Source organism: Hippocampus comes, unplaced genomic scaffold, assembly GCF_001891065.2.
Source record: "Hippocampus comes isolate QL1 unplaced genomic scaffold, H_comes_QL1_v1.1 scaffold142, whole genome shotgun sequence".
NCBI lineage: Eukaryota > Metazoa > Chordata > Actinopteri > Syngnathiformes > Syngnathidae > Hippocampus > Hippocampus comes.
Window position 1 is genome coordinate 1444914 of NW_017805482.1, and position 12964 is coordinate 1457877.

General features: G+C 43.1%; 1 protein-coding gene across 5 annotated transcripts in view; it reads left to right on the forward strand.

The window, feature by feature from the left end:
- The window catches only part of tln2b (talin 2b), an 84759-nt gene extending 71795 nt beyond the window's left edge, over positions 1–12964 (forward strand). For 3 of the 5 annotated variants that reach the window (XM_019875967.1, XM_019875964.1, XM_019875965.1), the window contains 12 exons: positions 407–532; positions 1193–1309; positions 1630–1815; positions 2065–2172; positions 2826–2931; positions 3491–3496; positions 3900–4024; positions 5914–6039; positions 6730–6792; positions 6879–7061; positions 7147–7272; positions 8724–12964. In XM_019875967.1, coding sequence (XP_019731526.1) covers positions 407–532; positions 1193–1309; positions 1630–1815; positions 2065–2172; positions 2826–2931; positions 3491–3496; positions 3900–4024; positions 5914–6039; positions 6730–6792; positions 6879–7061; positions 7147–7272; positions 8724–8852 — 1401 coding nt within the window. In that variant the 3' untranslated portion in view covers positions 8853–12964. The remainder of the gene's footprint in view (positions 1–406; positions 533–1192; positions 1310–1629; positions 1816–2064; positions 2173–2825; positions 2932–3490; positions 3497–3899; positions 4025–5913; positions 6040–6729; positions 6793–6878; positions 7062–7146; positions 7273–8723) is intronic. The other 2 variants (XM_019875968.1, XM_019875966.1) reach the window with 1 other exon arrangement.

A 12964-nucleotide genomic window follows, 5' to 3' on the forward strand; every position in this document is an offset into this window, starting at 1 on the left:
TGTAAGAGACAACGGATAATCCTGGTTTGAAGGAACTGATTGGGGTCACACTCATCAAGAAAATAAGACGGGTTGTTAACCCTTTCAGGGACAGCGGTTACTACAGTGGACAGCTTACCGTGTTATCAGGTTACAAGGTGCATGAAAGGGTTAAGAAGCTGATTGGCAGAAAACAGACAATGGACCAACCTGATTAAAAGAACGAAACACGACCAGACAAACCAAGAAGAGGGGCAAAGCGAGAGTCTGCCAGGAGTCCCAATTGGCCATTAACGTCCAACTTCATCTCCCCCAGTCAGTTTAGGGGATGATAAATGCTACATGAGGAAATCCCGTCCCCAGGCTAGCGCTGATGAGCCTGAGCTCGCCCCGTTGTGGTTTATTGATCCCAGCTTCATCTCCTCAGGTGGTTCTGATCAACGCAGTACGCGACGTGGCCAAGGCACTGGCCGAACTCATCAGCGCCACCAAGTGTGCCGCGGGCAAGGCTGCCGACGACCCGTCCATGTATCAGCTGAAAGGCGCCGCCAAGGTAAAAGATGCAAGGCCCGTAGAGCGCGTGGCTACCGTATCTGTTGTTCCTCTTCATCCAATTCAACACTGTTAAAGTCGTCTTTCAGTACTCTCACAATTGCTATCAGTGCATTGAACAACCCAGGCAAGAAACTTCCTCAATGTAACTTTAACTGCTGCATATGGTTTCTCGTGATTTTTTTGCATTTACATGGAATGAGGGCCACCCAGGATTTTTGGTACCATTGACAGATTCTTGCAGCATATGGTGACCCCAAACACGGGACCCTCTGAAAGTCCTGCTGTGCATTTATTTGCTCGCATTACTAACCTTGTAAGGCTCTTGTTGCGGAATGCACCAAGAGCCTTGTGCAAAATGTGCCAGCATGAGGAAAAAATAATTTCTTTCAAATTGGGTATCATTGAATTAAAAGTATTATGAATGCTTGCTGAATTATGTTGTCTTTTTTATGTCTTTATCAGCTGTGCAATTACAGCATAACCAAATAAGCGCCTTCAACGAGCAAAAAAACAAAACAAAAACCAATTAAAAAAAAAAACAGACCAATTATTTTGTGAGCACTTGTTTTTATATTTGACGGCTGTTTTGTATTTAAGGAGAAAGAGCGCCACCTCCTGGTTTGACTGCCTCATCCGCTTGACTGGCTTTATTTGGCAGGTCATGGTCACCAACGTGACGTCTCTTCTGAAAACGGTGAAGGCAGTGGAGGATGAAGCCACTCGTGGGACGAGGGCATTGGAGGCCACCATTGAGTTCATCAAGCAGGAGCTGACAGTAAGACTGCCTGACAGGCCGGAACTCTTCTTTTGTGGTGATGAAACCAAGCCTCGCACTCAAGCGGGTCAGGGAGATTTTGTGTCTATTGGTCGGAACCAAACGACTCCACTCCTCTTCTGTTTCTCACAGCCATTGTGGGACTTTTACAAATCTAAAGCTCCCATTGATGAGAATTTTAAATCACCCCAAATCCTTAGCGTACTGCCAACGGCCTCAGAGGGAGCTTGTATCTATCACTTTTATGTCTCTCCTCTGTTTGTACGTTTTGTTTTTCTGGAGTTTCACACAAGAGCATTTCTGATGTGTCTCCATCGCAGGTGTTCCTGTCGAAGGACGTGCCGGACAAGTCCACCACACCTGAGGAGTTTATCCGCATGACAAAGGGCATCACCATGGCGACGGCCAAAGCCGTGGCAGCGGGCAACTCTGCTCAGCAAGAGGACGTGATCGCCATGGCCAACCTGAGCCGCAAATCTGTTTCTGATATGTTGACAGCCTGCAAGGTTGTAAACCAAATGAGACCTTTTATATACACACACACGCACGCACGCACACATACACACACACACACACTATTACTAACAATGATATCCTGAAAAGTGCTGTAAAATATTACTGCTGATTTAAAAAAAAAAAAAATGTGTCCACATTTTCTACTTGATATTTTGAGCCGAGCGACATCCCACTGGGAGCCATTTATTTTGGTCTCCTTGAAATTCCCAGAATCCTTTATTCTCTCTCTCTCGACTCAGAAAGCGGCACACCACCCAGAAGTGAGCGAGGACGTGAAAAGCAAGGCCCTGCAGTATGGCTCCGAATGCACCACTGGATATGTCCACCTTTTGGAACAAGTCCTACAGGTTGGAATGAGACTGTCACATTTGAAATTTGGATGTACTTGCTGCTTTAGATGACAGGTGGCCCTGTGCTGCATTCGGTGGCGCACATTTCGCAGATCAGTCCAAACATGGCATTTGTGGAAATTGAGTTCAGCAGCAAAATCCACTCGTGTTGATCCATCTCGGGGGCGGACAATTCACCACGTGCTGTCGGTTGACATCACAGTTGCTAAGGGCTTAGGTAACGGCCAATTACGGCTCACCTGTTTTCTGCGTTTGGCCATGTGACCTTCGCAAACTGAGCCCGAATTGGTCGTCACCTGAGCCCTGAGGCACTGTGAAGTTATTTTCAGTTGAGAGCAAGTGGCAAACGTGCCCCGCCCCCTCCTCCCCCACTCCCTCGACCTCCAATATGGGGGAAAAAAAAACGGGTAGATTTTGCCAGCATTTCTGCTTGTTTTGTTCACCTCGTCAGCAAGCTCACATAGTTTGCTGTTTACATGTACAATGGAAAAAAAAGTGCAACGTTTTGGGGTTGGAATGCAGAAGTCTCAAAAGCACCTTGTGGTGTTGTTGACTCGTGTACTTTATGAATATATTTATATGAATGTAGTAATAATGGTAACCCGTTTTTATATTGTTTGTGTTTCTGCTCTTATGCACCGTGTGTTCAGGTGTTGCAGAGGCCCACATCGGAGCAAAAGCATCAACTGGCCGTCCATTCGAAGCATGTGGCGGCATGTGTGACGGAGCTCATCCAGACAGCCGAGGCCATGAAAGGTGAGGCCGCCTGACGCATACGTGCTGTATGCTTTCACACTCACACAATTGTGGCCTTTCATATTCCAGCTGTTTTGTCTCCACTCCCGAGATGTTGACTCTTGTATGACAGTGAGACATCATCAACACCGCGAGGCAAATCTGCTCAAAGATCCCCATTATGAATTCAATTTCAGAAACAGGATTGCAGAGATGTAAGCGATTAAGTTGAAGGAGCGCTAAATCCTCCGCGCCTGAATAATATCGCTGAATGTTACAAAGCGTGAGAGATGCACCGCAATCCGTCTGAGTCGGGTCACTACAATCACATTAGATTCTTTAGATTGGACCAAACATTGGTTGCGCTGCAAAATTTCCTCCAAATTAAGCTCAGCTGTGGTTATGACACAAATATGTCGGCCGCGCCGCTGCGTCTTGACAGCAGTAATAGATTGTGTCTGAATGAGAATTAGATTTCGGCGTGTACAGCGAGACGCGCTGGGGCTATCGACTTTATCTTTCTAACATCCCATGTGCTCTCTCTTTCCCTCACCCCTCTTCTTCCCTCATGCCGCCTCAGATGGAGGTAAGTGCGCCATGGCGTGTTTTGTTTTCCCGGATCAGCTTTCATAGAGTCTGAAGGGGGTCGAGGAGTAGAGACGGCTGGAAAGGTGTGGGGGGGCAGGGCAGGGCAGATTTCCCCTGAGCTCAACGTAATCTTGGAAAACATGTTCCCATCTGCCTTAGCAAGCTGTTCCCAAAGTGCTGCGTTTTATTGACCTCTGCAAAAAAAAAAAAAAAGGCCCATCAAAAAAAATGAATCACTTACTTTAGTTTCTCTTATTTTACTTTGAGGAACCGCAGCAAGCGCGCAAAGTCGAGCATCAGTTGTGATGCGTGGCGGAAAAAAAAAAAAAAAAAAAAAAGGGTTCTCAGCGGAAGCTGTATTTTTGCCAGTCAAAAGAAAAACATGTGCCGGTGCCTTTCAGGATCAGAGTGTGTAGACCCCGAGGACCCCACTGTCATCGCAGAGAGCGAGCTCCTCGGAGCGGCGGCGTCCATTGAAGCCGCGGCCAAGAAACTCGAGCAGCTGAAGCCCAGAGCCAAGCCCAAGGTAGATGCGCCCTTCTCGGCCCTTTCCACCCACGCACCCTGGCGCGCACATACGGCTTTTTTTGCGAGTAATCGTCAGGGAGCCGCGTTGCCCCCATCGTAGGAAAAGGTGACACCGTCTTCCCTTTTCCGTGCCGCTATCTGGCTATCGCCGCAGATGAAATGTTTCTTTGTTCCGGCGCGCACAGCTGGTCCTCTGTAAACTTTCTTGGACTTTGGTATTTTGAGCTCCGTTGCCAGGAGACATAATTACCCCGCGGGGTCCTCGAGCTTAAGTTGAACTTGGTTTAAAAGGGTGCGATGGACTGTCGTGACCCCTTTTTTTTTTTTTTTTTCTCGCTAAAGAGAGGGCCTCGGTCGGATGAAACGTATTTCCTTTTTACTTTATGACAGTTTTTCTCATTTAAAAAATTAAACTGAGTGTTCTTCACTCCGATACTGTGGTATTGCCGACTTTACTGGTTGGGGAAATAGATGGGAGGTGATTAAATCCTGTTGTTTGTGTGTGACGCTCAACATCATGATTGTGGATTTTGTTTTGGGGCGGCGGGGGGGTAGTTTAATCCCTGTTGCATCTCCCCTTTGTGTTTTCCTGCTTCCCTTTACCTCTTCCAGTGCACTCAGTAATTGTCAGATCAACCTCCTGTCTGTGTCATGCGAAGGATCGCATATTTAGGTCAGCCCACTTTTAATAAAAACCCTAATGCTCCGTCTCATACTCTAATGCCATGAGGGCATTTATTACCAGGTCTCTGCTTTTTTTATTTTTTATTTTTTGGTGTGTGTGTGTGTTATGTTTTTTTCTATAAAAAGCAGATTAGTGAGAAGGCTTTTCCCCTCTTGTAGATGTCAGTGCCTCCCTCTAGTGATCTCCTTTGATGCATGCAAAGAAAATTGAGCAAGGGAAATACCGCTAGTCGTTTCCCCCAATTTAATCCCCGACTACTGATTGTCCTTTCAAATCAAGATCATGTTTTAATTGAATTTGAATCCTTCTAATTGACGTGTGTGTTAGTTCTAACCGAATGCTTCTGTGCAGAGGCAGAACTAATCAACTGGCAACTCCTGTGTCATTTCAAGAGCAAACGACGCCATAAAATCGCGCCCCAATTTCATTGCAGTGTCGCTTCCATCAAACCTTTTTAATCCTCTTTACTCCCGCTCCTCATCCATCGTCATATAGCGAGGATGGGGGTGGGCGGGCGGAGGATTGGTTCTCCCACCCCGGCATGCATGTCTCCTTACCTCCCGAGCCCCTCTCAGAGCCTTTGTAGACCTGGAGGACTTCTCTGCAGGGCTCTGTCTGATATGTTTGATATATTAGGTTGTTATTCAGTCCAACTATGTATCAAACATATTCCTACAGTGTCCCGCCATGTCTCCTGCCACCTGTGCCTTTTGTGTTTCTGGAGCGTTCAGGTGCACAATCATGTGACCTTTCCTTGACTGTTACTGAACTGCTCGTGGTTAGTTCAGGTCCTGTGCGGTCATTCAAAGTCATATTCACTTTTGTGTTTTAAGGGAAAATATTTTCGATATGGCTTTCGATGCTAGTAAGGACAATGAGGTTCAGGCTTAGATTACATAGTTTTAGAATTTGGGGGCTTTTTAAAAAAAGAATCAGTACAAAATTATGAATGTGCAGCTGTACAACACATTGGTGTCCACTCTGGGTCAATACACAAATATATTTTCAAATCGAGACTGAATGAGGCTTTGTATAGCTGTTTGGATTCCGTATTGGGTAGATAAAGCACGACATCAGCATGCACACCATTTACTATTTTGATCTCATTGCAATTTTCATTTGTTGCCCTGTGTGGTGTTTTTGGGAAGTACTTGTACAATGAGGTATCTTTGTCTGAATTTATTCTCTTCTTTAACCTCCAGCAGGCTGACGAGACGCTGGATTTTGAGGAGCAGATTCTTGAAGCAGCCAAGTCCATCGCAGCAGCGACCAGCGCTCTTGTCAAGTCTGCATCAGCAGCCCAGAGAGAGCTGGTGGCACAGGGCAAGGTCAGTCAAACGTCACCCAAGAAGCTTCAAAGTCGCTGATGTTGATGTTGTGTGGGGGCACACTGGTGTATTATTGACACCAGTGTTTCAAAAACTTGATAAAGCTAAAAGCCACAGATTGAGGCGGTCTAGAGCAGCGGTCTCCACCCCCCCGGTCCGCAGACCGGTAACAGTCCGTGGGTCATTTGGTACCGCGCCGCACAGAAAGAATAAAACACTTACATTACTTCTGTTTTATTTATTTTGGAATCTCAAATATGGTGAGTTGTATTTTTCATGCACTTTGTATTTGCAACGTATCATATTTTGAAGGCATGATTAAACATTACCATAGCGACCAGAGAGCGTTGCGGTCAGATAGGACGTTCCTCGTGTCATGATTTGTGTTTATTATTATGTTACGAAAATACCACAGTTTTCATGCAGCTCGTATCCTATTATTCTGCTGTATTTATCCATCACATCTTAAAGGCCGGTCCCTGAAAATATTGTCTGACATTAAACCGGTCCGTGGGGCAAAAAAGATTGGGGACCGCTGGTTTAAATGACTAGCCGTTAATCAATGCAATACTGTTTGTCGCTAGTTCGAGATGAAAAAAGATATTGTATTTGTGATCATTTTTGGACAAAATAAATCAAACTGGATAAAATTGCAGTGTTTGGGCATCACTTGTTTACCCTCAATCTCAGGTTGGATCCATTTTAGCCAATGCCGTGGACGACGGCCAGTGGTCGCAAGGACTCATATCGGCTGTGAGTGCTGTTGTCTTACGATCAGTCATACAGAACCGAACGCGGAATCTATTGTGCATGAGCTTTTTGCATGTCACTTGCGTTAGGCCCGCATGGTTGCCGCGGCCACCAGTAACCTGTGCGAGGCGGCCAACGCGTCCGTGCAGGGCCACGCCAGCGAGGAGAAGCTCATCTGTTCAGCCAAGCAGGTGGCGGCCTCCACAGCTCAGCTGCTGGTGGCCTGCAAAGTGAAGGCGGACCAAGATTCCGAGGCCATGAAGAGACTACAGGTAGGACAATGCTGCGACAAAGATTGGAGCCACATAAAGGGTGTGCATACTAATACTGGCACGTGTTCTTTTCTTCTTCCTGAAGGCTGCTGGCAACGCAGTGAAGCGAGCCTCAGACAACCTGGTGAGGGCGGCCCAGAAAGCAGCCTTTGACAAAACAGAGGATGACAGTGTGGTAGTGAAGACCAAATTTGTTGGAGGCATTGCTCAGGTACTTCAATATACAGATATGCTTGTCAAGGTTATTGCAGTTAGTGGAAATTAAAAAAATAAGCAAAACAATATTTGGAAAAATATTTTTGTCGACGAACTTAAATAAAAGTGAAATAATTTCCAAAAAAAAGAAAACTAACTGAAAATATATCTTATGTTTATAAAACTGACTTAAAATATGTGAAATTATTTATATATTTTGGTATTGCTGTGCATCTGCGCAGAAGGAAGAGGTCAAACAGTTTGATCATTTTTTGTATATTTTAGTACACAATATCGAGTGACTTTTTTTTTATCTTGCACTCATCAAATGATCCATATATTTAAAAAATAATAATAATAATGCTAAAACTAATAAAAACGAAACTAAAATGAAGCATTTACAAAAAAAAAAAGAAAAGTAACAGACGTCCTCCAAAGACTAATTAAAACTAACTGAATTGAAAAACTGAAATCAAAACGAGATAAGAACTAATTGTGATGAAAAATCAGAAACACTGACGCTGATGTTGTGGTGCTTTTGACTTTGACCCAAGTGCAGCCTTTTCTTACAAGAATGTAGCGGTGCGAGACACAAGTTCCTGATTACTTCTTGTTTTATGAAAATAATGAGCATTTTGCCACTTGAGATCTATCCTTCTCAATTCTATGAAATTTACAAACAGGGGTTTCTCATTTTACGACGGTACGAACAGATGAGGTTTGTAGGTCACGAACTGGGCAGAATGAACCAGGTTATTTTCTACAATGTTGAAGTATGTCGTCATGGGGCACAAGAGGGAACACTGAGTTCCCACTGTGTTTACTGTTTTTCCATTTGTTTTATCAGGGTTCCCGCAAATCCACAAAAAAAGTCTTCAAAGAATACATTAATATCAAAGGAAGGCCTTAATTGGCATTAAAATGTCTCAAACTATCTTTCAAGAGTGTTAAAAAATGTTAGTATGATTGTATGAGGATTTTATGATTGTCGAAGATTGTCACATCTCAAAATGAATTAACATTCTTAAAAAAAATATATATATATCATGGGCTAACATTGCGCGATCACTATCGCGGAAGCAACCAAACATGATGGCGTAGAAGGGGTTTGTCATGCCAATATTTGCCATATTTGTTAGGGTAGGATAGAGTGATAGAATAGAGCGCGGTTTGACAATATATTAAAGGCTTACGTCACCGTTATGAACGGAACTCTGTCCTTAGCACGTCATGCTAAATGTTAGCAAAATGTTGCGAAGCGCTCAGTTGGCGCATATACGATTGGCTGGCAGCTAGTCCCAAGATGTCCACTGCCTACAACCCCAAAGTTAACTGGCAAATGTGAAATGGTCATGTCCATTTTGTCTACCTCTTGTTTGATCGGGATATTGTGAAATGTCAAAAATGGATCAATGGGAGCTAGCCATCCACACCGCAGCAGTTTCAGTTGTTTGCCGTCGGTCTCAGATCATTGCGGCTCAGGAGGAGATGCTGAGGAAGGAGCGCGAGCTGGAGGAAGCCCGGAAGAAGCTGGCTCAGATCCGACAGCAGCAGTACAAGTTCTTGCCCACCGAGCTGAGGGAGGACGAGGGTTGATGGCCTGCCCGGATTGGACGCTCTCACGCCGGCGCCGCTGGCTCTCCTCTCATGTAACCGAGGATTATACAGCACTTGAAACAGGCCCGTTTGGTAAGACGACCAAGTGCCTGTGCTTCGTTGTGTATTTTGTGTGTACGTGTGTGCGGGCGTGTGTCAGTGACAGGCGCTGGCGTTTCCATAATATAATGTTGACGTTTGAGACCGTACGATGAAGCCGTGTACGAAACCTTTTTTTTTTTCCCTGCGTCGTTCATGTTAAAATGACGTGAAGAAAGTTCTAAATCTTATCATTGTTACCGAATGTTTTATAGTCAGCGAGCAGATGATCGTGGCAGAGTCCAGTTAAGGGTCCATCGCTACTTTTAATCTATTTCAAAGGATCAAAACAGAGGCAGGAAGGGGGATGATGTCACCACCGGCTTGCACGCACCATCTAATCTCTACATATCAATGAAGCTACTAACCAATAGAGTAGTCGAGCACTTATTACATGTGATCTAAAAATGAAAAGCTTTTTCCAAAACGCGATAAATGCCACATTAAAAAAGAAAAAAGGATTTTGCTGTGCCGTTCTGTTGTGTACAGGCTCTATTATCATTTGTTCAGACTAAGCCAATGAATTGTTTCGACAGGATAAGTTCATGATTGTAATTGTATTTTTGTTGTTGTTGTTGTTGTATAATCCAAATGGATTTATAGCGTTTTGGAAAGAAATCCTTCCAATTAGAGGCTTTGCGGCTGCCAGCAAAACTAAAATAATAAAAAGTATATTTATTCTTGACTGATACTTTTTAAAAAATATATATAGTTATATAGTTTTTCTTACAGAGTGGACCAGAAAGGTGTGTCTTGTGACCAAAATGATCTGCCTGCTTCCCACCTCACTCCAGCTTTGAAAAACACAAACTCACAGAGCAGTGCAACAATCTTGCTGGCATTTTTTATCTTTTTTTTTTTTCTCTCTCTCATATTTTTTGCACTGATAACGATTAACATTAAGTGGAAGTATTAAATGGAACTTAGAAGGTCAATTTCCGGTCAACTTTTTTCAGATTTAATGATGGACATGACTATCGTAAAAGCTTTTTTTTCATAAAACCTATTTTGAAGTAAGATTATCATACAAGTGTAAAAATAAGTTAAACAACAGCAAAGTGTAAATATGCCACTCAAGGTAGGTGTTCCTCTCCATTTCGACTTCAGAAGTTCCATTGCACTTATTATAAAATACGTTCAAACTATCAGCAAGATTTGCAAGGCACAAGTAATTTTAAAGTATTGATTAGCAATATGACAATAAAATAAGATTATACTGTATTGAAAATGGACTGTTTTCTAGCAACAAGAAAAAAAAAAACAGAGCAATACGAGCATTACGTAAGGCCAGTTGCATGCACAAGCTCATGCGGCAACATGCTCCCCCAAAAAATGAAATGGCAAATCCCCGTATGCTGAAAGATGGGCAAATTCTTGGGCTTTGTCATGAAAACTCTATTTTGCCTTCTTCTAAGTCCATTTTACTTTCCCAACATTTTATTTGAGAAAACAAATCTGATTCAAATGAGCTGTAATTATGGCGGCTCTTGCTCAATCCCGTGCAATACTTTGCCTAAACCGTTTTGCAAGAACAAGCTTTTATTTCTCAGTCACTGGTATGTACACGCAACAAGCTTTTAAATACTTGAATGATTATAATATGTTGTGTTTCACTTGGGAAAATGTTATCTTTGGACGTACGCCACTCACAAAAAGTTCAGGATAATTGCCTTTTGAATTTATTGCAACTGCCAAATTCTTGCTAGTTAACTTTCATTGCTATCCGGCGTCGGCTATTCTGCGGTAGTTTCAGCAAAGCTCCCAAATGCCAAGGAAACGAGGAAGCATGAGGCTGTTTTGGCTACTGCAATTGATTGACAGCACATCTGTCAGACCTTCTGTCTCTGATTGGTTGTTTTTCCTAGGGCGCCACAGTTTCTTCAGAATCAAATTAGTGGTAGAAGTTGTTTTTTCTTTCCTCAGATAATTTTTCAGATGTTCTGCTATCAGGTTTATAGTGGCAGTTTTTACAAATATGACCAAAAGTGAAGATTCCTTGTTTTAATTGCAACTTTCCCCTTTATTTTGACATTCTCTAAATTTTAGTAATGCACATGTTCGATGTTTCAATACTTTTTGCACGACAGGTTTGATCCATGAATGGACCAGTAAATTTCCTGGTGCGGTTAGAATGAATATTTAAGCAGTCCTCTTAATTGTGCTGTTTACATTTTGACATCATGAGACCAAAAACAAAAAAAAATGTGATCAGCAGTACCTCGCCATTGCGCGTCTGTACTCAAAGGGAAGTGGCCTCTGAGCTTCAATTGTCACCGCAGGTTGCAACAGACATTCAGAGACTGGAAGAGTCACAGAAAAGCATAGAAGTAGACATCCTTGGAAATTTTCATGGTTCCAACACCAATTTTGCCATTCAGCTCGTTCGAGAAAAGCAAGTTGCGCAAAAACAACAAAACATTGAACATCTGGACATTGGAAAATAGAGATCAGTTTCAATTAGGTTCCACCTTGTAAAGCGCACATCAGGGTTATCCCGAAATTTCACCCCGCAACTTTTTGTGAGTCGTGTGCATCTTAATCATAGATTGTAGGCCTATTTGTCATGTCCAATATTTACATTTATAATAATTGCCGTCACAATTTCATAAGGGCACATAGCATCAATATGTATCCTCAATGGTTCATGTACACCTGCGAGCTGGTGATGAAGGTCTTGCACTGTTACGGGGACTGACAGCACGTTTACGTAGGATCGAATTAGCCTATCGGATGCACTGAAATGGCTTGAGAAAGCTTCCATTGTTGCGAATCTAAGACATTCCTTCACCCGCTGAAAAAGGTCAGAAACGAAAGCCGTGGTTCAGGAGCCCGGTTGGGTCCGTCTTGGATGTCGGGAATTTGCCAGCAGGTTACCTCCTGCGTTGTGTCTTAGTGCCTTACTCGAGTATGTGGTGCAAAGAGTTGAAGAGGCGTCCTGGTTGGAGTTTGAGCCTTGAGAACATTTTTTTGCCAATCCCCATCAAGGCCTGAGCCGCAACATGAGGAGTCCTTTGCCATACGATCCAATGCCTTGGCTGCCGGGCCTGTACCTGCCTATATTGCTATCGTGGATACCTTTCGGGGATTTCGAAACTTTGGTGGAATGCTAACGGCATTCCTTCAGCATGTTTGTGTTTGAAGTTATGAGAAGTTGTTGAAGAAAAAAAAAAATAATGGGCTGTTGTTGTTCCCTTCTCTTGTCATCTATGTTAAAATGTCTGTTTTTACCAGTTAAGAATTACCCTGCCATGCAGTGCTGAGCAAAGGTCTGAGGCTGACATTAGCTTTGTTGTTTTAATGACCGTTGTCATTGCATTCGTTTGGGTGCAGCAAAAACACAAGACTACATGATTGGTTTTTGGGAGTGTTTTTTGTTTGTTTGTTTTTTTTTTGCAGAAGGTAAGCATGGACCAATCACAAAGTTCGAGATGAAAACTTCTTTTTTGTGTGTGTCTGGCTGTATTTTTTAGAGGGGGATTCCGGCATCTCCACTCTTAAAATTGCTGGGTTCAAAATAACCCAAATTGGGTGAAATAGCGAACCCAGCACTGGGTCCGAAAGGGACCGAGCCAATGCTGGGTTATTTCTACCCTGGGTTATTAAATTGAGGGTTTCCAAACTCAACACTGCAACCCACTGAGCCATCCAACCACGAATAATAACCCAAACGGGTAAAAGTAACACAACGCGCTCAAAATCCACAGTTACCCAGCAAGTGAGTTAGAAAAACATCCCAACATTTTTTGTTTTGTTATTGTGTATATAAAAAAAAGGATAGTCTGCTCCAACAACAAATCTAATGACGGGCCAGTATTTTTGCCCAGCACTGTGTATTTATTATCTGAATGATTTGTGCAAATATTCAAGCAAATGGGAGGGGAGTTGACTGTGTTACGAATAGGTGTTGTGCAAAACCGCGTGTAGTTTGATGACTTGATGCTCAATGTATATTTATCTTGTCACAAAGGTATTTTTTGTATTCATCACAAAATAAATTTAAAAAATCAAGCAGA